Genomic DNA, 24,994 nt, shown 5'->3' on the forward strand with positions numbered 1-24,994 from the left:
TGGAATGCTGTGAAGCAACGGGCCCTCCCTTAATACGTGGCGGTGAGGCATCACTGCCTGCTTCATTAAAGACCCTTCAGGGGCGCCTGGGTGGCTCAGTCGGTTGAGCGTCCGACTTCAGCTCAGGTCACGATCTCATGGTCCGTGAGTTTGAGCCCCGTGTCGGGCTCTGGGCTGATGGCTCAGAGCCTGGAGACTGCTTCTGATTCTGTGTCTCCCTGTCTCTCTGTCCCTCCCCCTTTCATGCTCTGTCTCTCTCTGTCTCAAAAATAAATAAAAACGTTAAAAAAAATAAATAAAAAATAAATAAAAATAAAAAAATTTTAAAGACCCTTCAGAAGTTCATCCCGGAGCCCTTCACACTTTTCCCGTGTCCTGATTCGGGTTGAAGGACAAACCTGAGATCTGAAATAGTTTAACGCCACAACGTCCTTCCTCCGAGCCCCAGAAGGGAAGGGGTCGGGGCTGCCTCTTCAAACGGGGTGGGAGTCTGGGAGAACTTCGCATGGGGCTTTCTCTCTCACTGGGGTTCCAGGAGCTTCCCCAGAAGGCCACACGCTGTTGTCCTGAGATCGCCAGCAGTTGCCTCTTTCTGGAAGAGACCCTTAAGCCAAACGACACGTGGTTTTATGTTTGCCGGTGGCATGGTGTGCCCGGTGCTGTCCACTGTCCTGCGTGTGACTCAACAAAGCCAAATTCATTTGTCAGCCGCTAGCCAACCCTCTCGTGCCAGGTTTAAAAAAAACAAACAACAACAACAACAAAACAGGAGAGAAGGAGAAGGGCTCCAGTGTCCCTGCATTTGCCTCTGGGTGACTCTTACTGATAATACGTGACTGTGAATAAAGAGTGACTGTGACGTGTCCCCTTTCTGCCCTCTCCCAGCCGACAGCAGGACAGGGCCCTGTCTGTGCTGCAGCGCTGGCTTCCCGGCCCTCGGTCTGGGCTCCCATGCGCCGGTGCTCGTCCGTAATCAGTGGGGCTTCAGGGCTGGTCGATAGGGAAGCCTGGAGAGACTCCTCCCTAATAAGTGCTGCCGTCACACCGCGGCTCGCGCAGGGGCAAGCGAAGCGAGGCTGGAGGGGAGGGCAGGGCAGAGAATAAATTTCGTTTTATTGTAGAAATGGAAATTTGTGTCATGGCTTTAAAAATCTGGTTTTATGTGTGTGTTTAATGCCATTCATTTTAAATGTAGTATCATAAATCCTTGCTTCAGAATCAAAGCTGTTTAATTACATTTCACCCATGAATAGTTACCTAATGCCAATAGAGAAAGAGTTAAAAAGGAGAACTACAGAGTAAATCAGAGGTTGAGATCTTTAGCACAAGCATAAAAAATCAATTTAAGATGAATTTTACTACTATAAAAATTCTTCAAATATCCTTTTAGGAGCGGGAAATGCTAGCAGGAACACAGCTACCAATCTTGTCCCTCAGCAATGTGGAGGGAGCGGCGACCAGCCTGGCCCCTTCCCCTGATGGCCAGGCACCCCGTTTCGCTCCGGGGCCTCCGAGGATGGAGTTGTAACTCTTGGAGCAAAGCAGGTCGCTAGTGGGTGCAGAGGACCCCTGTCTTTTGTGATGTAGGCCCCCTGACCCAGGGAACCCCATTTGCCACGTGTGTGATGGCCGAGCACACCCCACAAGCCCTGAGAGCATCTGTGGCCCGTGAGGGGCTGGCCTCGGCTGGCCCCAGTCTGGCCATGGAGATGCTGGGTGCGTGTGGGGCACTGTGGGCTCTTGATGCAGCCCCGGCCCCTCTCCTGCTTCCTCTGGACTGAAGCCACCCATGGGCTGAGGGTGGGGACGTGGGCACCTCAGCCCTGCTCACCCCCTGTGTGACCAGGTGTCACATGCAGATGGCCTCCTGCTCGCGGCCTTAGCCACAAAGCTGCCCCCTGGACGGTGCCAGCTGTGTCGGGAGGGAGGCCTGGCTCATCCTCGGTGGACCTGTCTCCTGTCCCCCCCCCACCCCGGGAGCAGGATGGAACAGCACGAGACACTCTTGCCCATCTTTACTTTCCAGTATCATCAGTTTATCAGCAAGGAAGGAACAGTGGGAGAACAGAGGGACTGGAATAACGTTTAAGCCAAGCACAAGCACAGGAAGGTCCACTCCTTCCCTGACCGGAGGTCCTAACGGAGAAAGGAGTCAGGGCAGTGAGGAGATGGGTTTCTCCCCCCAGAGATGTCTCGAGAGGCCCTGCCCCCGCTCCTCTGGCCTCACCGTGCCTGTGGAGGGAGCAGGTCCCATGGGGCCCCTCTGCGGAGTTGGGGTCCAGGCCGACCAGAGGTCCGTCCACGTGAGTTCCGGCCCACAGCGAGCTAGCGAGGAGGCCTGGGCCTGTTGCGTCCAGTCGGGAGTCGGCAGGATGGCCGGGCCGTGGCCAGCCCTCTCTGCCTGGCCATTTGGGCAGGCTCAGTTCTATTTGCTGTCCGGTTCCTTCCCCAACACTGCCCGTATGTGAGTGCTTAGAAAGCCCTCCCTGATCCACTGTCTGTTCTCTTGTGGAAAAACAGTGTAAAGGGCATTCTGCACATCCCATCCAGGGAAGCTTATCTCTGGAAAGATCCCAGGACCTCGGTGGAGACCCTCATTTCCGCAGAATGCCGTGCCTGAGAGACTCGGACTGCAGTGCAGGAGCGTTTGTAAGACGCGCTTCAAGGTCTTTGGCTGCTGCCTGCAGCTTGGAGGGTGAGGTTACACGGGCTTCTGGATCTGCGGTGCCCTGTGCGTGCTGCTGTCCTCACACAGGCCTGGTCCAGCCCGCGCTCCTGGGTGCCGCAGCCACGCTGTCGTCCCTGTGCTGGGCCACGCGGCCGAGTGGGTGGCGGCCTCTCCGTTCAGACCCTCATAAGGGCGGTGGGTGCGAGGTGAGAAAGGCAGCCCAGAGATTGACACACACGCACCCTCCCCCCCCCAACACGCAGGGAGGGAGACGCGAGGGGTCAGGAAATGTACTGCTTGGATGTACGCCACCCCCAGAGCTTTAGTATCTGAGAATTCTAGATGCCCTCTGCCGTCCAGGCCCAGCAAGCTGCTAGGAAGCCTGCCACCTGTGCTGAGCCTTCGAAGGTGAGGAAGGAGGTCATCAGAAGAAATCAGACTTGGGGCTGGCGCTTTTGTGGGTTTGGGGTCCTAGGAAACTAAAATTGGACCCATCATGAAACTCTAGGGCTCAGAAGCACCCAAGTAAAGCCTCTCTGAGGGGACGTTTCCTCATTCCAACAGAGCATATCCCAGAGAGTCAGCACCTGCCGAAGGGGAGTCGGCTCTGGGAGGTGCCGCAGACAGAAGAATCAGACCCCGAGGGCAAGGAGCAAACTGAAGAGAGCCTAAACAACGTTGGTTTAAGCTTGAGAGAAAAGGAAGAAGTGACCATAATGAATGAAGAGGGGGATTTGGAGGAAAAAAAGCCAGAAGAGCAGTGTAAGGGGAGTTAGCCTCACAGAACAACCTCCACACAGATTAGATGCTTTGAAGCATAAGCATCAGCAGACTGAAAGCAGACTTGGAGGAAATCCCCCAGAATGCACCACCAAGTGATAGAAAATCATGAACGTGCTATTGTTGAAATTCAGTGGGAGGGGCGGGGTGATCAAAATGCAGTTTAATTACTTCAACAGTATTTGTGGAAAATCTTGTTGATAACACGTGGTGATCTGCTAGGTGACCGGGAGATGCATACATGCACCTGTTAGTCTCATGAATGGGCAGTGCACACACCCACCAGAGCGGCTTCTGTGCCGGTCATCCGTGCTCTGTCTTGTCCTGCTTCACCATGGCTGCAGACACTCAGGGCCCCAGGTGGAAGAGCCTGTATACTAGGCTGTTCCTTCCCAGAATCCCCACTTGTTTTCTAGGATGCGCTGTGTGTCTTAAAGCTGAAGGGGGAAACGTGGCTGGCAGACGTCCCACGCCCTCCTCTGGCGCCCTTTCCCATTGCTGTGCAGCAGTAGACTTTTACCCATGTGGGTAGAGTAGACGTTTGTTTGCTTTTCACATGTGTGGACGCAGGGCCTAGAGGCTTATTAAGCTCCTGTTACCGCTTTTGCAGAGCCATGGAGGCCCCCCCTCTTCCTGAGCTGCTCGGCTGTCCAGGGGAAATGACGGCGCCCCTGAAGCAGTGCGTGGCCTGGCTGGATGCCTATTTCCATGAGCCGGCGGCCCTCAAAGACCTCCCCTTGCCTGCGATTCACCATCCCGTTTTCCAGCGAGGTCAGTAACTCCGCCGCCTCCTAGGGTTTCGTTCAGGGAGCTTGACTTATTAACTATCACTTACATCACAGCTCATTTTATCGACTATACTGACTTGGTATTTTTACATCATCTAAACAGAGACAGCATGTGGCCACGCCGTAAGGACAAGAGTTCACGATCTCCACCCATTCCAAATGCTTGTGTTAGTTTTGGCACATGGTCACATAATTCTTGGCAAAGGCAATAAAAATGATGCATGCAGATCGACTCTTAACTCTTGTTGGCTGAAGGGTTTAAATGGGAACACATCTGAATAGCAGTGAATTTTTCAATAAGCTTATTGTTAACTTAAACTATCTGCTTGCCAACAGCACAGAAAATGAGGCTTGTACATGGACAATTAGCCACTTCCATAAACTCGGTTGGTGACATTTACATCAGAGTGGGTAGCCGCATTGTGTCTTCTTGAATAAGTTTTCAGTTTAATTTCTCAAACTTACCCTAGTTTGATATAGTGTTCTTAAAGGATGAATTGAGAACGTATTGCCTAAATGTTGTATGCCAAAGGCACGTGGTCTATGGTCACCAAAAACATTTTCCCAGAAATTTCCTTTTAAATTGTTGTTGGGACCTTAATTACGGCAACTAAAATTATTCTAGACATGTGCCGGGGGCTTATTTTACGTAGTGATTTTTTTTATATTCGTTTTAATAAAGCGTGTGTATATGTATATACATCTCTGTATAGATGTGTAGACACATATGCTCAGGGGACAAAATTACCCTGAGATTTTAGATAAGGTGCATTGAAAGCCATCTCGAATTTCGAAATGGATTAAATGAGCTTAACGGTATTCTAATAGCTGCCATGATTTTCAGCAAAAAGGAACTTGAAAATGGAGTAGAATTTCTAGGGGCAGTGGATAGAGAAGCCCCTGTGAAGTTGAGTTAACACCTGAGTTGACTAACAAGGTCAGACAAGTGAGCAGAGAACACCTTGAGCTTTGTTGCACATAATGAACTGAAATGGTACAGCCGTAATGAACAGGGCCCCTTCTTCACCCCCTGTGTCCTCTGGAACGGTCTCCAGCATGGGTGTGGGAGCTACAGCAGGCCTTTGCCTGTCACTATGCACACGTCCAGAAACCCTCCCTGGTCTGCATTCTGGATGGGCCCTCAGGGCGCAGGGGAGCCTCAGCTGCTCCCCGGTAGCTTGAGCCAACTGGGTGCATGGATGCCACAGGACGCGCGTGTGACCCCTGCTGCGCGGGCTGAGGAACTCAGGTGTGGTTGGGTTCGGAAGTAGGGGCTTGGGGATCCTGGTGCTCTGAGCTCGTGTGTCCACATCAGCACTCGGGGAGTACTGCTGTGTCGCTGGGGGAAGGAAGAGTTGCCCGACTGGCTTCCCTGCCCTTAAGTCTAATGAATAGTGAGCTGAAATTTAAGGTTTTGAAAGTTTTAGGACGGAAAAATTATAAAGCCAAGACAGGAAGTCTCTATATAATCAAAGGGGCGTTGGGGAGTGAGCTTATTAAATCCTGAGGTCCTGTCCTCAGTGTTTGAAGAGGGTTGGGACTGGCCACACTTATCCTGCCTCTCTGGCCTTGGGCCCCAACGCCCACGGCCTCTGCTCGGCTAACCGGTCACGGTCAGTGACCAGGACGAGCCGGAAGCAGCCGCTGGGGTAAGGATGAAGGCCATCCAAGCCAACCTAGAAGCCTTCTCCGTCGGGCGAGCCCCACAGTGCTGGCGGGCACTTCCAACTGGGGCGAGTTCCTCCTAGCCAGCTTTCGGGGAGACAGGGTCCCCTGGGCCAGCCCCGCCTCCTGACAGTTCGTGGTTGCTGCGGGCCGGGATTTCCCACGCCTCGGCATGTGCAAGCCAGGTTTTTCTAATTTAGCTCAATCGCTCACTCCCAGGCAGGGACCAGGTGTGGGGATTTTACGGTTTAAGAGGGGAGGTGGTGGATGGTTATAATACAATTGCTAACACGGAGTTAATTGGCACTAACCCCCAGATGTGGTAACACCCCTTTCTAGCCAGTGGTAGTTGGCTTTGCTCTGTTTCTACTTTGGATCTTGTGGCAACGCTGAAATCATGGCGAGCAGGCGGGTCCCGTGCAAGGAAAATCCTCTGGCAGGCTCAGAGGCTCTGGAAGCTGTGCTTTAACATAAAGAAAGAAACCTTTGCAAACTGGGAGGCATGGGTACATTTCAATATGGAATAAATGCTTTTTTTTTTTTTTTTTAACAAATTCTGTTTTCTGTGTGTCTTAATTTTTGAACACATTTGACATGGCTTGGCATATCATTTTTCCACCATGGTCTTGTGTCTGAGATTTAGGCCAGGCCTGCCTATTTCAGTGTGTTTTAAAAACGTAATCCTGACTGTGGCCACCCTTGCGCTCCAGCCCCCTGACCTGCTCTTCCTCGGGTGCTGGCCTGTGGACCGGGGACCCCTATGCTGCGTCCCGTGGGCCCCTCTCCTGCACGGGCCAGACTGCTTCACCGTTTCAGGCTCGCTGTGAGATGAGTACCCTATTCACCTTTGGCTCATTTTGTAAGGCGGGTCACACACACACACACACACACACACACACACACACACACACAGAGTTAAGCATATAAAATTGCCAGTTTTGTAGGTTAAAACTTAACAAATAGTGGAAATTTCACATAGTTCCACTTCTCTTGGAAATCCTCCAAGATTGATTAGTAGTAACAAGTTAATTGTCTGGGTGTTTCAGCCAAGGAACCATGAAGCTGTCTATCCTGACCAGAAGTCTGGAAGTCTCTGTGGCTGCCTTTTTCTGGAGCCGCCACAGATAGGGTTTCTCTGTGGGAAGGGAAGGCTGCAGTTGCTTGGAGTGAAGTTCGGGGTGCTGTTGAGGGAGTTAGAAGAAAAGCAACTATTGACTAAGATGCATTCATTTTCTTGGGATATTGTGTTTTTAGTAGAGAGCATTTTCTTTAAAAAAAAAAATGGGTTGTTTTTGGAGTTTGAGGCGTTTTGCCCTTTGCTAATCTGCTTTATTAAAGTATCAGCATTCGGGGGCCCTGGGTGGCTTGATTGGTTGAGCATCCGACTTCGGCTCAGGTCATGATCTCATGGTTCATGAGTTCGAGCCCTGCGTTGGGCTCTGTGCTGACAGCTCAGAGCCTGGAGCCTGTTTCAGATTCTATGTCTCCCTCTGTCTCTGACCCTCCCCGTTCATGCTCTGTCTCTCTCTGTCTCAAAAATAAATAAACATTAAAAAAAATTTTTTTTAATTACAAAGAAAATAATACAGTATCAGCATGATCATTCGCGGTAGCCACTCTGAGGACCAGCAGTCTTGGGGAGCATTTTCAGGAGGTCAGGTGCTCCCTTATCAAGTTCTTGCAAAGGTCAGCTTGGTTTTGAATTCATTTTTCTCCAAGAAATGGTTATTTAACGAAACCATTACTCTCGAAATAAATCTTAATGTTTCTTTTATAATGAAATGTTAAAGTTCTTTCCTGTTAACGTTCTCCAAGTTTGTATTTATTTACTAAAAATAACGTGACTTCTTTGTATACTATGCATCTTTACATCCTTATTTGTCAGTGGCAAAGCAGCTGGGAAAATAAAAGCTGCACTTGGCCGGAAGCGCGATTCACAGAGTTCAGGGAGAGCAGCCTTTTGGGCAACTACGACCACCTTTCAGACTCAGAATGCGCGTGCACGCTTTTTTCCCCTTCTAAGCTCTCCTGTCTGTAGGGGCGCTCTGAGCAGGGGCGGTTGCACAGTCTGCAGGGCGCTGGGCAGCTTCTGCCAGGCTGGGGTGGGGGCTTCCTCCGTGGATGGCCCAGCTTCGCACCGTGGCCCCACATGAGGCAGCCCCACGCTGCGAGCCCGGCGGTATGCGTGGTGGCCCGGGCCCTGCACCGTCCGAGGCAGTGTGAGCCCCATGGTGAGCCCCGCAGCATGAGCCCTGCCATCTGAGCCTGGCGGTGCGGATGGCGGTGTGAGCCCTGTGGCGTGAGCCCTGCAGCGTGCCTGGCGCTGTGTGGGGTGCGAACTCCGCCGGGAGAGCCCCATGGTGTGAGTCCGGTGCAAGCCCCGCGGTGTGCGGGTGGTGGTGGACCCCAGCTGCTGCTTCCAGTGTCGTCTCACAGATGATGGTTTTCAACAGATGAGTTCTGAGTTTTCTTTTCAAAGTGACTGCAATGTTCCCTTTTAAATGAAATATTTAACACTTTAATAATTCCTTCGTCACAGCTATTAGCTCGTAGCTATGAAATCCAGTTGCATGACAGTAGTAAAATCTGCATTTTTTAAACCTGCCGGCGAGTAGTTTTTTTGTAACTTCTCTTACAAAGCCTCGAAAAGGATTCTTGTGTTTGTGTATCTCTGTCGAACACCCTCTTTCCAAGGGGCCTCCTCTGAAAGCCCTGCCAGAGACTGACGGGAAAGGCCCTTCCAGGGTGAATTAACTAATTTCCCACTATATCCTGGAAGACAGTCCCACTGTGTGGTGTGCCTTCCAGTGGAGGCCGTGTGTGGGTCCTGGAAGGCAGTTGGACAATGAGGAAATGAATAGCGTCATTACCTCGAGTCCTTACCAGAGACAGTCCTTTAATATTAAAAATCCACCTCTGAGAGCCAAGCAAGGGCTAATCATGCCAGCGCTCCCCCCTCCCACCCCCGCAGCCTTCATGGGGCACAAGGGCTCCTCTGCCCTCCTGCCGTCACTCACGTCCACGAAATGCACAGCACACCCGGCCTCCCCAGCCAGGCTGTCTCCCCAGGAAAGACGGCGCTGAGCCCCCTTCCCGTCCGTGTCCCGGGGCCTGCTTTACTGCCCTTCACCTTTGCTCTTGTGAGTCCTGAACACAGCCCGGGTCCGTCTGCAGAGGGTGCGGCAGGGGAGGGTTTTGTCTCAGCCTCTCCAACACGTACACAGCAGGAGGCAGCTTTGTGCTTTCAGGAAGTTTGGACTGGTATTTTCCCCTGGACTTAAAAAAAAAAAAAAAAAAGCAAATTAAAGAGAAGATAATAACTAAAATAGGTGATGGCATTTATGGTTTCTGGTTGGTAGCAGTCACGGTCCTCCCGTATTATAAAAATTGCTGGCCTTGCTATGATGTTACCTAGTAGGGCTAGGAGGTTTGTAAACCTTCCAGTGCCCACTTATCGATTAGAACAAGCTAACAACACGGCACTTAAATTAAGTGGGAGAGAAACAGCTGGTGAAAATGTACTTCTCCCAACCCTAGAGCTGCTGAGCTGCTTTTCGGGAGCAGCAGATGTGGAAATCTGGCCCAAGGCCTTCTGAGGCCAGCACTGGGAAAGGTGCGGATCAGTAGCCTGGGAGGAGGGGGTGGCAGGCACCCGGGTCAAGGTCTCGAATCAGGAGCAGCACCCCCATGTGTGTGGTTTGGGGCCACAAGGAAGAGGGTAAGGGTGGGGGTGTTTATGAACAAAAGTAGGCGTGAACCCTGAAAGTAAACGGTGTATGAGAGGTAGAGTGAGCCCTGCAAGTGACCAAGGTTGTGAACGAGCCGCCTTCCTCTTTGGGGACATTTACCCTTTCAGGGCCTGATAATCGGTCCCCATGAACCCCTCCCCACAGCACCAGAAGCCACCATTTTTCTCAAAGCACATGGTTTCTCCACTGCCCCTTCTGTCTGGCTGTGACACCTTGCTTTCCTGGGAATGTTTCCTGTGGACAGGAAGGAGTGCCCTGCATGGGCCCATCACGCCTCCTGGCCCCTGTCTGCATATATGAATATCCGCATCATTTGTAGCTCCACAGCGGAATCGGTGTTAGATGACCGGAATTCTGCATCCACACTGAGGGTTTCTCCGGGTCAGGGGCTCCCAGCCTGAGCAGAAAGGAGAGGCACTTGGCAGGGTAGGTGCTCCCCGGGGGCGCCCGAGGGGTGCTGGCTCTGTAGGCCGTGGCCGTGGCCCTGCTTTCTTCTGGCTCTCTCTGCGGGGGTCCAGCCAGGCCAGCTCGGAAGCAGTCAGCATACTTCACCCTTAGCTCTTCAACTTGACGGATCAACTACACTTTGGCATATTGGTGAATTTCACGGGCCAGAGAGCCTGAGGTTCAGATTATGTCTTAGTTCATCATTTCCTATTGTATTATGCTGTTTCCTGCCTGGTAATTGTCCTTGGTGTTTGTTTATTCTTTGTCCTATGCGACCACATCTTGGATGAGAAGTTTTTAGTGTCAGCAATGATTCATTTAAACAAACAGCTTTGTAAGTTGCTCTCCTATCTCCTGCCCTTCATCTGGGAGCGTGTGTACCAGGACGCTCTAGACTGTCTGTTCGTGTTATGCCTACAATCTCTGTACTTCTCACCCTCCAAAGACATGTCAAAAATCTTAAATATGGGCAAATACAGATACACGCATGCACATTTGCGTGTGTGTGTATGTATGTACACATCACACGTATAAGTGTGTGCATCATATACATACATTTCCCCGATTTTGAGAATTACTGCTCGCTCTGAAGGAATTTGTTGAAATGGATCAGACTCTTAGAGCTTCACTCTGTGCTCAGGTTGACATTTCTAATTGCATAACGATTTTTGTTTGAGGCCTAGAATTGCATATTTAAGAGCTGTTCTTGCTGTTGTACTTAACAACTTCTAGAAGTTCTAGGTTACGTATCCATGTGTCTGCCTAATCTCGAACTCTGCCCGCGGCCACGTGAGGAGGAGCGAGAGCCAGTGTGCTGTTCGTTTTTTGTAATTTGGAAGGTGTGAGCAAGGCTGGCTGCGCATCAGCATCTGTGCCATCAGGTTACAAAGTCACATGACAGTGAGCCCCTCAAGAGTGTTCCCAGGTGCATCACTTTGCCAGGACACCCCCTGGTAGAGTGTTGACAGAGCTGACCAGAGCCTTTAGGAGGTGTGCCCTTACCTGTGGCCCAAAGGTGTGGTTCTTCTTTGAAGCGTCTGGGTGCATGAAGTTTTAGATTCTGGGGGAGACCCCTGAACAACAGAAGCAAGACGACAAAGGGAAGCGGTTGCTTCAGGTTCTGGATGCCAGCTTCGTCCTCCGCACGTCTAATGTAGATCCAGTCCTGGGGTTGCTGCGGAGGAGGTTAACGGTCACATCACCCAGAGTGTCCCCTTAGACCTACCCTAGGAGTTGTAGTATGTGCCCCCTCCCACAGAGGAGAATTGAGTCTGTGCGTGGACACCAGCTCCCGAGATGCTGGCAGTGGCTGACCAGAATCACAGCGTGCCAGACCCGAGAGCACGTGTGGTGTTCCTATGCCGCGAGCCCTCTGATAAATCGTAATTACCATGGGCTCATGGGAAGCCTAGTTCAGTGAAAGTTCCATCCTAAATATGGGGAGGTGGTCAGAGCCTGTGTTCCCTGAGGTTTCCATAAATCAGGCAAAAAAAAAAAAAAAAAAAATGAACTTGAGAATGTCTTTAGTGAAGGCCACCGGGGTCACAGTATAATTTAACCAAGCTTAAAAGGTAACCAAAAGGTGGTTTGAAAGTCAGCTACTTTCAGACTTTGTGTAGGATTTAACGGGATCTCTTTTGCAAATAAATAATACTTGAAATTGTTACAAGTGTAGCTTTTATGGGAAGATACATGACAATGTAACTGTTACATCTAGCACAACAATTAAACAGCAAACTGGCGAAAGTTTCACCCTCATTATGTTCACGCATTTAAGATCACCGACCGTGTCCTCGTGTTGGGTACGTATGGGTATTCTTTACCTCGGAGCAGCAGAGTATCAGATTTCTACCTACTGAGAAAAGAAAATGACAGTGTCTGTTTCCTCAACTTTCCATTTTAAATGGGCTTTGAAAAGTAGGAATTTTCTATCAGGTCTATATTTTAAAGTGAAAAACAGACTTTTCACTTATATGTGCTTTCAAAATTTTTATTCCCGCTGTAGGCATTAGATTAACATGTGTTGCTTCCAAAGAGAATGTTTAAATATTTTTGTTGTCATAAAATATTGTATATTCACATTTCACAGGCAGCGTTAATGCATTTTTAAATGCATTTTTATACCATCCAAGAAGTAATAAATAGGATTCTCTCTACCACCTGGGTTTGTAGAGAAAATTATATTTTAATAAAAAATGTATAGAGAATTGGACTGTAAATTATCGATACATTAAATACATAAATGTTAGTACATTAATGGCAGTAACACTGTAACGCTATTTGTAGGAGCCAAAAGTGTAAAAACTATTACTTATTTAAATGCCTCATCACCTATGATTTTTACCTGCAACCCTTATGTTCGGGCCGACTCAGAATACAAGATTTACAGGTTGTGTGTACGTGTCAGAATGGGAAGATCTGATCTCTTTCCAAGGCCGTTTGCGTAGCCGTGTGATTGGTGCGGTGGTGGAGTCACCAGGACGGAGCAGACCTCCTGAGGCTCGGCACGCTGGGGCATCGTGTTGTATCTTAACGGCACCAAACACAGTGCGTCTGAAGAAGGAAACTGGAGAATGAAGTAGGGGAAGGAAAGTCTTTAGCCTAAAATACATCTCAGTTACGAGTGATAAGTTATGAAAATCAGATCAGATTTCTCCTGCTCTCTAAATATTAAGGTAAACAGCGACAGTATTTCAGAAAGTAGTATCCCTGGTGAGTCCTGCCCGCTCCCACCCCCCACCCCCCAGCTTCAAAAGCTACAGTATCTTCGTTACTATGGCAACTACTTTTGCATTTTTTTGAGTACCGCTCTTAATTGTTGCACAGAACACGCTGTGTAAAGGACCCATCCCTAGACGTACGTGTGTACACGCATTGTCTGCTTTTTCTAAAGATGCATGCTCCTTCCTCGGCTGGGCCACGGTGGTCCGGCAACATGATCTTCTTTTCAGCCTTTCCTTAGACAGTTTGAGGAAAACCCAGGAGCTGAGCTCATGCGACCTCGAGCTCATTGCTTGGCCAAGACATACTTTTCAGAGAAAATTCGCAGCTCTTCCTCTGTTTAGAAAAAGATATGCACGAAGCAACATAAATGGCATGTTCCCCCCACCCCCCCCCCCCGCCTTTTTTTTTCCTCAAGAATTGGGCCTTTGATGTTCAAGAGCAGCTAATATTAAAGGCCATCCCTGGCAGGCCTTAGAAACGGTGCCTATTTATGACCAATGTAAAACAGCGAAATCTAGCTGAGTATGATGGCATCATTAGTTTGTGAATCGCATCCTTGAAAATAACTGTGGAGGAGCCAAATCGGTTTAAAGGAAGATAACGGAATGGTTTAAGCTGCTTAGGTTGAATGCCAATTATGTTTTAATATTCAACTGAGCATATTTTACTAAGAAAAAAGGCCGCGTTGACGCATGCATAACTCATTGGCAGCGTCGGCCAGCTGTGCCACTCTACTCTGCGAATCACTTTGTGCATTTTAGTGGCATGGTAATTTAGTGGAGAACTACCTGAGTGATGGCATTTTCAATGAGCAGGTAATCTACAGAGAATTTTTATATGGTTATGAGTTCTGTGCTTCAGCCCAGCAACACAAAAATACATCAAGACCAATTACGGTATCAACTTTCAGCGTGGTACCCTCGCCACGCAAGTGCATGTATTTCTGCCCCAGGCATTTCAAATTGCATCTAATTTGAAATCTTTGGGGTTTTAATTAAATTTCAGAATATATGGAATTCTTCATTAGTACCTGCTCTGAATAGCAGATTATCCTTCTCTTGGTCTCGTTAAAGAAGTAGGCTGTGGTAAATAGCATGTTCAGGAACTGATCATTTGTGGGGCCTGGGTATTGGAACAGAAATAGTGAAATGCAAAATAATATCAAAAAGATTATTAGTCCAGGGAGAGTCTCTTGATTTGTATTTTAATGGAATTTTACATTTCTCTTAATGATTTGCAAATTGTCCTCTGATTATAAGATGCATTAAGCTTTTCATTTTAATGGCAAAGACACAGCCATTAGCAGAATTTTTTTTTTCTGTCTTCTTTTTAGAGTGCTTCCCTGCAGCAGATAAATATTGAAACCATTAACACCTTTTGATGTTCCTCACAGCCTGCACCTTGGACCCACGCAAGGCTCTCGTGGTCTCTCGGTGTTAACACCTGGCTGGGGGCCCCTGCTTCCTCACCGGCTGGGTTTCCCTTTCCAGAATACAGGATTCGTTTTTAAAGTTTCACCGGCAGATCTTGTTTATTTGTGTTAAAGCTAATGCATTTAAATAGTATTAATGGCCCAATTTGTATTAATAAAAGCCGTTCTCCTTGGTGTGAAGGTTGACGGTGCTCACCGCTCCTACCCCGCGCCGGTCTGTAGGGCTGGAGTGAGGGAGGGCCGAGCAGCATGCATGGAGAACGCAGGCTCGCCTTGCCAGTCTGGAGGGTTCTGGGGAAGTTCGCGTGCGGTGAGAGAGGCGCACAGGGCTCACGGCATTAGCCAGCGGACCGAGGCTGACCACAGCTCGACCCCAAGAGCAGGCTGCTTGCCTCCGCTTTGGCCTCTGAGGTAATGTCTTGATTTTCAGGCTAAGACTTCTGGTCCCCTACAAAGTGCACGCCGCTTATGTGACCAGAGCCACGGGTGGGAATCCGCGCTTGCCCCCACCTGCCAGCAGGCCCGGGTGAGGGGCGGGGACTTGCTGCTCTGACCTAGGATGTGCGAGGGCTGAGGCTCCCCGGGGCCCTTCAGAAGCCAGCAGCCCCATGTGACCGCAGAACTGGAAGAACCAGGACCACCTCCCAGAGGAGCCGAGTGAGGCCTGTGCCCCCTCAGCCCTCTGTTCTCAAGGGTGGATCTTCAGGCCAAGCGGGCCGGGCTGACCTGAGGGATGTTTTCAGCATCCCTGCTGACCTTGACCCAGCCCAGGTCTGTGAGCTGGTGAGGGATGCTCCCTTGAGCCTCTAGGCGCTCGTCCGTGCAGCCCTGCCCGCATGTGTGACCTCAGGCCCCGTGCTCGGCCTGCGTGGAGCCTGGGGGCTCCCCACCCCCATTTCCACCAGGCCTGCAGAGCCAGCGCGGGGACTGCCGGCGCCCCTTGTCCGGGACCGTGGGAGCGCGTGCCGCGGGCTGGGTGGCTTGGGCAGCGGAAGTGTGTTCTCTTTGTTCTCTCACGGGTTTTCCCGAGCTGCCCGCCTGCTGCCCCTGCGTGGGTCCCTTTAGGGACAAAGGCCCCTGGGGTCGCGTTGCACCTAGCTTCGTTACAGGGACACCAGTCAGACGGCTCAGGGTCCCCCAACGGCCTCCTCGTAATCACCTCTTTAAAGGCCCTTTCTCCAAATAGTTGCTTTGTCAGGTGCTACTGGCTGTTGGGACCTCAGCATTGAATTTTGGAGGACACGGTCCCACCAGTAACATGCTTTCTGAGCCTCTGATGGCCCGTGTGTAAGGCGGGGTGACAGCAGTGACGTGTAAAGTGGTCCTGAGGGGGAAATGAGACCTCCAGAGACCCAGCACAGGGAGCCCCTGCTGCCTTCGCAGCGGATAGAACGTGCTCTCCAGAATCCTAGCGACCCTCGTGGTGAGCAGACTCTGCCCGGCGTCGTGAACCAAGTCTTCTGAAGTGCTCTAGACATTCAACAGAACTTGGCAAGGACACCCTGCCTAGTGGCTACGGGACACACAGCTTGCGTCCCCGCGGGCTGGCCACTCTGAGCCACAGTAGAGGGTCAGCGTGTCTGGGGAGAACTCCCTGCAGAGCCAGGGAGGGGGAGGGGTCCTCCCACCTGTCTCGGCTCTGATGGAGACCAGCCCCGCCAGGTTGCCCTTCCTGAAGCTTCTCTGGAGATGCCTGGTGCTTTGCTCGTTCATTCACACCCACCCTGAAGATAACGTTCGGCTTTCTTAGATGTGGGACGTCCTCCTCTGGGGAAACAAGGATGTGCGCACTTCGGGTTTAAGCTTGAGGCTATCTGCCGTCAGACTGGTGCTGCAGGAGGCCGGGCCACCTGGCTCTGACCGCCGTGGGAGATGTTTGTGAGGTGTCCGCTGTCGCCGTGTCCAGCACTGAACGCACTTCACTGTCCGTTTCCGACCTTTGATTCAGCTGCCGTGGTTTGGGCCCATCCTCATAAGCGTGCCTCTTGGCTTTGCAGAATAGAAAGTGAGGGGATGTGGGGCAGTGGGCCAGCCAAGTCTCAATGACACGACACGTGCAGAAAGATGTGCCTCGTGTTTCTTAACAAATTCCCAGTATCATTTGTTTCTTGTTGCTTTAATCTTACGAGGAGAAGCCATTAAAAGCCTCCTGTAAGTGATTTTGGAGGTTCTGTTCCTTGGTAGCGAGTCAGGCCTCCGAAGGAGAGCACGGGGCCTCTTGCCCAGGCGCTGCCTGCAAGTGGGAGGCGTCACACTTGCTCTGCGTCTAGGCCATGCAGGCCTGGATTTCGCGGCTCTCGCCTCCCTCGAAGCCCGAGCCCCTGCTGGTCCTGCCTCTAGGGCCTTTTGTCTCCTCGCTGTCTGGTCTCCTTGTTTTGCAGAAGCCCCCGTGAGGGGTTTACTGAGGACGTTGCTCTTCCTGCGCGCAGGCTAACTTCTGGCGAAGACCGTACCGGGCCTGCCTTTTCTCTCCATACACCATACAGCCGTGCTTGTTGGTAGAACTGGGGTGCAGGGTGGAGGTGATTCAGAAAGGTGGAACCTTACGTGGAAAATCAGAGGGGACCCTTTGCTGAGATCAGGACCACAAGCAGAGGTCTAAACGGGTCCCGAATCCTGAGGTTGCTGGCTGCCCCCAGGGGGTTGCTGCAGACTCTGCCCTCAAGCCACCTGAAGCCCAGGGGCAGAGCGCTTCTCTGAGGCCTTGCTCGTGACCTTGGGGTGCAGCTGTGCTAGGCCCCGGGCACTACACGTGCACCACTTCTAGCCTGCTGCAGGCAGCCTCTAGCACTTTTGCAAAATCCTTGAGTTTCTAAATTCGGCAGTTTTAACCTTGGATCCTAGAAGCAAGACTTCAAGCCCTGAGTTTATTATATCAGAGTGTCGAGCCGTGTTTGCTGTCTCTTAGAGCACGCAGGATGATCCTCTGAGAACTTTTTACAGCTTGCCTATCTTTCTGACAGACAAGGTCGTTTCTGCTCCTCCTGCCAGACCCCTGCAGCGCTCGGCCGAGGGTGTCGTTGCCCGCTGTGTCCTACCCACACTCGGCAACGGGAAACCAGCAAAATATCACCCGCACTCAGCCATTCCCTTGTCCCCAGATTTGCCGCAGCCGTGAGCAGAGGATTCCCAGGGCTCTGAGGACAGCTGAGCACAAATGGGCTTAGGGAAGAAAGGAGCAGACGTACATTTAACTCCAGAGGAAGCAGATCTAGGTCACTTGGTAAAACCTCAGTTCTACCGGATGTTAAGCCGTCTCACCAGGAAAGATTGCGTGACCACCAGCAGAAGCTTGGGAACGTGTAAGCAAAGCTGAGCCAGACTCCTGAGACACACCCTTCAGTGCGGGGTGTATACCTCGATGGTCAGAAGGTTCTGTAGTTTATGAATTTCCTGAACCTCCCCAAATACAGAACCTTCTCCACAGCTCCTCTCCCTGTTAGCACCTGGGGATGGCTGATGCTCCCCACAGTGTAGTCTGGAGAGCCCTGGCCTATGGAACCGCCATAAAAATGACCTAGCCTTCCCGGGTGACCTTTGGACACTTGAGGAGAATCCAGAAAACCCTGGGAGGATTTGTAGAAAACCCCTGGGAGGTGTGCTGGGGCAGCGACGGCTGTGTGGCCCTCCCCTCCCTGGACCAAGCGTGCTCTGGCCCCTTTTTCCAAAGAGCAGGTGGATGGAAGTATGGAGGGGTGTCCAGATTCCCCCTTCCCAAGCGCCTCGGACACAGTTGTTAAATGACCCTTGATTAGTTATTCCATTTTATACATTGGGGGCAGAGAGCCTAGAAATTCAGTACAATACATGTATTGAATTCTTTTCCCAGACTTAAAAAAAAAAAAATGTCATCGTCTTCAAAGTAAAGATCACTTGGGAGGAAACAGAGACGATCCTGAGTGGTGAGGGCCGGGGACTCCAGGCCTCCCATGAGTGGGTGGGGACAGATGCCACTCGTAGACAGAGCCCTAGGCCTGACCATGAAGACCCAAGTTCAGCTCATCATTTGTTGGACAAGTACCCATTGAGCTACATGCAAAGCCCTCGTGTAGGCTCTGGAAATTTAGCACAGAACAACAAAATTCTGGGCCTTAAGGAGCTTCTGTGCCAGTGGGAAATACATACACATGTATATGATGTGCATCCCCTAGACTCTTGGGGGAGTGATGTGAGTGCTTTGAAGGAGCGTAAACCAGGCCACTGGGATGAAGAGGGCGGGGCTTGGAGGTCGGGGTGCTAAGGGCTCCTTTGGAAAGTGTGAGCAGAGGAGGAAGAGGCAGTGTGTGTGGCACTCAGATGCTTGCATATTTCTTCCTCTTCCAGCTCCTGTGTAAAATCTAAACACCGGGAAGAACAAGAAAACCAAATAACCTTTTTGAATCACTTCTTATCAGATGACAGGAGCAGTTTCAAGAGCCTCCTTAATTGTTGAGCACATTGAAGGCAAGTGGATATTTTCATGATTTTAGCGAAATACTTGCTTCAGATAAAAGAAACTCCCTACGGGGTTTGTGAGGTATTGGTAATAAAGGGAAGGTTCACGATGCCCCCCCCCCCCCAATCAGGTAAGGAATGGAGCACCAGCAGCACTGCCAAGTACCTGTGTGCCCTCCCTGGCTGTGTCTGCCTTCCCTCCTCGCGGCCCCGTGTTTGCTGTTACATACCAAGGGGGTAGTACCGATATCTTCCTGTGACTTGCCCTGTTCAATCAACATTGTTGTGAGATTCCTCTATTTTTGAATCCCGTGGAGATTTTTACTAATAACTACTGTTAAGTATCCCATGTTGTGAATTTGCCATAATTTGTTTCCTACACTGTGTTATAGAAATGAGGGTTCTCACCTTTTTTTTTTTTTTTTTTTGCCTTTATAAGTGATGATGCTACAGATATTCTAGTACAAGTGTTTTAGTGTTCTGGGTGGCTGGAAATATGTGGAAAAGTATGAAAGTTATTTCTGAGTTTTCTTATTTTCTTTAAAAGATATTACTTCACAACAAAACTAATAATGAATTTTGGGGGTTATAATATATGTAGAAGTAGAGTAACAATAGTATAAAAGGTAGGACTGGGGAAATGATAATAGACTGCTGTAAGGTTCTTTATGTTATTGTGAGCAAGTGTAATGTTATTTGAGGGCAGACTTTGATAAACCAAAGATGAATTTGTAAATTCTAAAATGACACTTAAGAAATAAAACCGACATAAGCCAAGAGATAGTGCATACGCTAATTGAAAAGGTAAAGTAGAATACTGATTTTAAAAATACTTAATCTGAAAGGAAAAAGAGAGAAAAGGGAGCAGAAAACAGGACAAATAGCATGTCCATCTTATTTAAACCCAACTGCATTGGTAATTACGTTAAATGTAAATGGTCTTAAGATTCAATAAAAAGGCATAGATTCCTCCTTATTAAGATTTGATAAAAAACCAGACACCCCCCACACACACACACTATATATATTTTCTACAATACACAGATTATAAAAGGGTAAAGACAGAGTTTTGTGCAAAAAGTTAAGTAAAACGAAGTCACATGTATCAGAAAGGAGTAAGTACACTTGTCTTCGTTTTCAGGTTAGATAGTTGTTTACATAGAGTATCTTATATAGAATTTTGAAAACTATTAAAACAAGTGAATTCAACAATGCTGAAGATAAATTTTAATATATAAAGTTATTTGATTTTTATGCAAAGAAATTAAAAATTAAAGTATAAAGTATTTAGGATTAACTTTAATAAAAGATACATAAGACCTGGCCATTGAGCAATATAAAACATGCTGAGAGAAATTAAAGAGGGCCTAAATACACATCCTTTCATCATAGGAAAAGCCAGTACTGCCAAGACTTTAGTTCTTCATGAACTATCCTTTGTGTTAAGTTCACTCAGGCCTTGAAATTCCCAGCTGATTCTAAAGCTATATGGAAATGCAAAAGGCCTAGAATATCTAAAGCAAGCTTGACACTAAATGAAGATGTTAGGACTAGCATTACCTGACTTCAAGACTCACTAATCTTCTGTAATCAAGATACTGTGGTACTTGCATAAAGATCAAAACATAGAGCAGAAGAGAAAACCTTTTCAACAAATAGTGCCTGAACAACTTGGTATCATCTGCAAAAGAAGAAAAAAATTCACCTTGACCCTTTGCTCACACCATATATAAAAAATAATTTGATATGTATCTGCACCTAAATGTAAAGCGTGGACTCTAATGCTTTTAGAAGAAACCATGGAGAATACCTTCATAATTTTAACAGACAAATATTTCCTATAACACAGAAAAATAAGGCTACGGACACAGAAATAAAATACACTCTATTCAAAGTAGAAGACATCGTTAAAACAATGAATAGGAAAGAGAGTAAGAGAAAGTCTTTGCAACGTGTATACCTAACAAAGGATTTGTACACAGGACATATGAAGACTCCTGACTCCATAATAAAAAGACAGTCCAGTAAGTGGGAAAAGAGCAGCCTCTTCACAAAGGAATATTGTCTGAATTGATCCGTAAATACATGAAAAAGTGCTCATTGCGAAATTAAAGACATATTACTACTTACATTAGCACCCCAAAAATGAAATACTGAGGTATAACTGTAACCCAAGTATGTACTAGGTCTATAGCGGGAAATCTGGAGGCGATGGAAGAGATCAAAGAAGAGCTAAATGGATGCAGAGGAATCCCATGTTCATGAATAGGAAGACTTTATATGGTCAAGATGTCAGTTCTTTCCAACTTGATCTAAAAATTTAACGCAGTCTCGATCACAGTTCCAGCAGTTTGCCTGGTGGATGTCAGCAAACTGATTCTGAAGTTTATATGGAGGCCCAGAATGGCCAATAACACAACACTGAAGGAAAACAAGACTGGAGGACTGAGGTGAGTGTACCTTAAGACTTACTAAAAAGCTGCAGTAATCGAGACAATAGAGTGTGGGTGAAGTAATAAACAGATGAGTGGCACAAAAGAACCCAGGAATAGACTGGGCTGGTTTTCAGCAAAGACACAAAGACAATTCAGTAGGAAAAAAAGATAATCTTTTCAACAGATGCTGCTGGAGTAACAGAAGATCTGTATGCAAAGAAAGGACTATAGACAGACTTTCCACCCTTCACAAAAATCTAACTCAAAATGGACCACAGGCCTAAATGTAAAACAAAAACCATTAAGACTCCTAGAAGACAGGAGAACACCTAGATGACCTTGGGGATGGTGATGACCTTTTAAGTGAAACACCGAAGGCACAATTCAGGAAATAATTGGTAACTTGGACTCTCTTAAAATTAAAAACTGGTGCTCTGTGGAACACAGCATCTATGGAATAAGACAAGCTGCAGACTGGAAGAAAGTATTTGCAAGAGACACATGTGATAAGGACTGTTCCCTAAAATAGGCAAAGAACCTTTGAAACTTGGGAAGAAAATGAACAAGCCAACTGAAAAGTGAGCCAGAGACATGAACAGACACCTGACCAATGAACAGAATACACAGATGGCGAGTTATCAGATTAAAAAAAAAAAAAAAGTTTAACATCCTACATTGTCAGGGAAATGCAAATTAAAATAACGAGATACTACTACGCACCTATTAGAATGGCCAACGTCCAGAACACTGACAACAGCAAATGCTGGTGAGGATGTGGGGCAACAGGAGCTCCCATCTGCTGCTGGTGGGGACACAACATGGTGCACTTGGGAGGACAGTTTGGCAGATTCTTACAAAATTAAGTATAATCTTGCTTACCACCCAGCCATCAGGCTCCTCAGTATTTACCCGCATGAATTGAAAACATGCCCGTTCAAAATCCTGCACACAGATGTCTATAGCAGCTTTATTTATAATTGAAAAAAACCCAAAAGGAACCAGGATGTCCTTCGGTAGGAGAGTGGCCATCTGTGGGTCATCAGTGTCCCTCCCGGGCCCCCTAAACCACCCCGCAGGACGGACTGGCCATCCTCGTTTCATAGGCATGGTGAGGGAAGGGAAGCCTCAGGTCTTTGAACTGTGTCACCAGATTCTGCTAAGCGAGCAAGCCGAGCGGGGGCTCTGTCAGTGAGTTGCCTTTCCATTTTGCAGTGAAGACAGTCCTGCGCAGCCGCCTTCCCTCGGTGAGTGGAAGAGAGCACAGAATCCGTGACCGGCCCCTTGAGCTATCCCCTTGGCTTGGCCACATCTGAGGGCAGGCGGCAGTGTCCTAGGCAGGCCAGAGCTTTGGTGTTCATAGCCATGGTTTGAATGACTAAAGTTGAGTGGTTTAATTATAGAGTACTTCATTTAATTAATGTTCCCCCAGTCTGTTGCTGATGTGCAACATAGAAGTTCATTAATCTGAGTGTCAGACAGCATTCCTAGACCTGAAAACCATTGTGCTTTTCCTGAGTGTGTGTCGTCGTGTTTAACCACACGACAGGCCTGTTGTACCAGCACGATGACAACCCTTTCAGAAAGTGCCCCCGGACTACAGAGTGTGTTCTGTTTTCGGGGCTGAATGCACACCAGTGGGCTGGACCACACGTTGACCTAACTCGGACGCTGTGGTTGGGTAGCATGCTCATGGAGTGTTTCCACATCCACAGAAGCTCAAGGGGCAGAGCATAGTTTACACATTCTTGTAATGTTTTATTTTTAAGCAGCCAGCGCGGAGGTTTTGTGGCTCAGTGAGCCCACACGGCCGTCCTCCGTATAGACTGGCCAGGGCCAAGGGCCCCAGGGTTTCCATTTTGTGGTCATCCTGTCCTCTCTGTGGCTTTGTGTGTCTCCTTAGCAGTCATGCATTTTCAGCTGAGACCTCCTCTCCCCACCGTTACCACATTTCACATTCAAGCGTACCTCTTTGCACACATACGATCTCTGCAGAGCAGTGATTTTGCCTCACAGACCTGCGCCGTTTCCGAGGTCCGGGTGGGGCCGATCAGGTTCCCACTTCGTGGCTGTGGTTCTGTCGGCAGCTCACACTTACCGAGCCCTCTCCATGTGATGGGGACTCTGTTGAACACCTGGTGCAGATTTCACTTTCAGTCCTCGATGCTGGGACCCTCGTTTTCGAGTTGAGGGCACCGAACTTCAGAGAGATAATGAGCTTAAATGGCTAGTAAGTGGCACAGATGACAGGAATGCATGCACATGTCACCTCACAACGTGAGCCCTCTCCTCACATGCCAGGAAGGGTAAATTCACCACGGCAGTCTTTGCTGGCCGTGCCGTGACCACATAGAGCCAGTTGTGCAAGTGGCTCATACTTGGGAGCGTGAGCTGGTTTTGAAGTTGGCCATAGCTTCTGTGTTGACCACTTGGTAGAATCAGGAGGGACTGTGACATCACTGCCCTACTGTCTACCTGGAGGCTTACATTCCATGCTAGTTCATGTTTCGCTTTTTTAGCTCTCCAATGCCATGTTTTCCAGTGAGGGGTCTGAGCACACCTGAAGCCCTTGGCTGTGCACTTGGGGCACACCTGTGCCCCTGCCGCAGCCCTGCCTCCCCCTGGCATGCACATAGTAGCTGCTGATTGAATATTGAATAAATGAGTAAGAAACTAATAAATCTGAACATACACTGGGTCTTTTCTCCCTTGCATTATGTGAGCCTGAATTTGGGACATCACCTTCTACGTCGAATAATGTGCTCTTTCTGAAGTGACATTAGAAATAACCCACATTAGGGGTGCCTAGGTGGCTCAGTCGGTTCAGGGTTCAACTTCAGCTCAGGTCATGATCTCGCGGTTCACGAGATTGAGCCCCGCATCGGGCTCTGTGCTGACAGCTCAGAGGCTGGAACCTGCTTCGGATTCTGTGTGTATGTGTGTGTGTCTCTCTCTCTGCCCTCCCCCGCTCACATTCTGTCTCTCTTTCTCTCAAAAATAAACACGTTAAAAACTTTAAAAAAAGAAATACCCGTGTTACGTTGAGGCCGTGCTGTTCCCGGGTACCCTACCTCTGTACCAATGGCCCTCAGCTGCCACAGGTAGGGCTGAGTAGTTGTGGACAGGCACAGGCCCATTTTCCCCAGCAACAGCACTGAGCTGGTGACAACAACCACACCTCTCTTGTGACACTGTAGACCAGCCTTTAGCCAAGGAGCAAAGTCCCCAGACCGCCCCCCCACCTACCCCAGGGCGGCTCTTTCCCATCACCAGCCAGAGATCCCACTGTCTGTGTGCCCCCCGGGCTCTGTGCCCTGCTCATTTCGGCCTCCAGCCTGGGCTTCGCAGACAGGCCCAGGGAGTGCTAGAAGGTAAATGCCTCTCTCGTACCCAGAGCAGGGGGAGAACCACTGCATCTGTTTGTCATGGACGAGGACTGACTGCAGGTGACATATCTAATGCCAAGTGTGAAAAGCTGAAGAAGCCGGAAGTGAGCTGTCTTACAGGGTTGTCCCCAGCAGGCCCCTCTCTGCACCTTGGCCCTGGTCCTTGAACCCGCCTGGCCAGGCAGCAGGCGGAAACGTCCCCAGCCCTCCATTTCCCTCTCTGCCTAGGAGAACTTTCTTAGTGTACGTTCAGTGCAGTGTCGCAGCCGGGCCCTTGCCTGGCCTTCCCTCCGTCCTTGTCACCCCTGCAGAGGGCACGTGCGTTACCTGTCCTGTGGCAACCCCCTCTACCCACACCTGCACGGCCTCGTCCTCATTTGAATAGGTGAGAAACCAAAGTCGGCTGCACAATTGGAGCTAGATTCCATCACTCAAAATTCAGTCACAACTTCTTTTGAATTCTTCAGCTGCCCTGCGGCAAAGGCTCAA

General features: G+C 49.2%; 1 protein-coding gene and 1 long non-coding RNA gene across 6 annotated transcripts in view; one reads left to right on the top strand and one right to left on the bottom strand.

Annotated features, from left to right (window-relative positions):
• Nucleotides 1-24,994, top strand: part of MGMT (O-6-methylguanine-DNA methyltransferase) — a 300,898-nt gene that overhangs the window by 250,545 nt on the left and 25,359 nt on the right. For all 3 annotated transcript variants that reach the window (XM_045439249.1, XM_045439250.1, XM_045439251.1), the window contains one exon: nt 4,059-4,219. In XM_045439249.1, the coding sequence (XP_045295205.1) occupies nt 4,059-4,219 (161 nt within the window). The remainder of the gene's footprint in view (nt 1-4,058; nt 4,220-24,994) is intronic.
• LOC123577220 lies at nt 599-23,961 on the bottom strand. 3 transcript variants are annotated; one of them, XR_006701768.1, is made up of 6 exons: nt 23,088-23,961; nt 12,442-12,663; nt 11,884-11,952; nt 11,100-11,271; nt 6,213-6,364; nt 599-1,076 (listed from the first exon to the last, which is right to left on the bottom strand). It is a non-coding gene; the product is annotated as an uncharacterized LOC123577220 (long non-coding RNA). The 3 variants fall into 3 exon arrangements; XR_006701766.1 differs by lacking the exons at nt 599-1,076; nt 6,213-6,364; nt 11,100-11,271 and having other exon boundaries at nt 11,604-11,952; nt 23,088-23,672; XR_006701767.1 differs by lacking the exons at nt 599-1,076; nt 6,213-6,364; nt 11,100-11,271 and having other exon boundaries at nt 11,604-11,952; nt 23,138-23,662.

This window comes from Leopardus geoffroyi, chromosome D2, assembly GCF_018350155.1.
Source record: "Leopardus geoffroyi isolate Oge1 chromosome D2, O.geoffroyi_Oge1_pat1.0, whole genome shotgun sequence".
Classification (NCBI taxonomy): Eukaryota; Metazoa; Chordata; class Mammalia; order Carnivora; family Felidae; genus Leopardus; species Leopardus geoffroyi.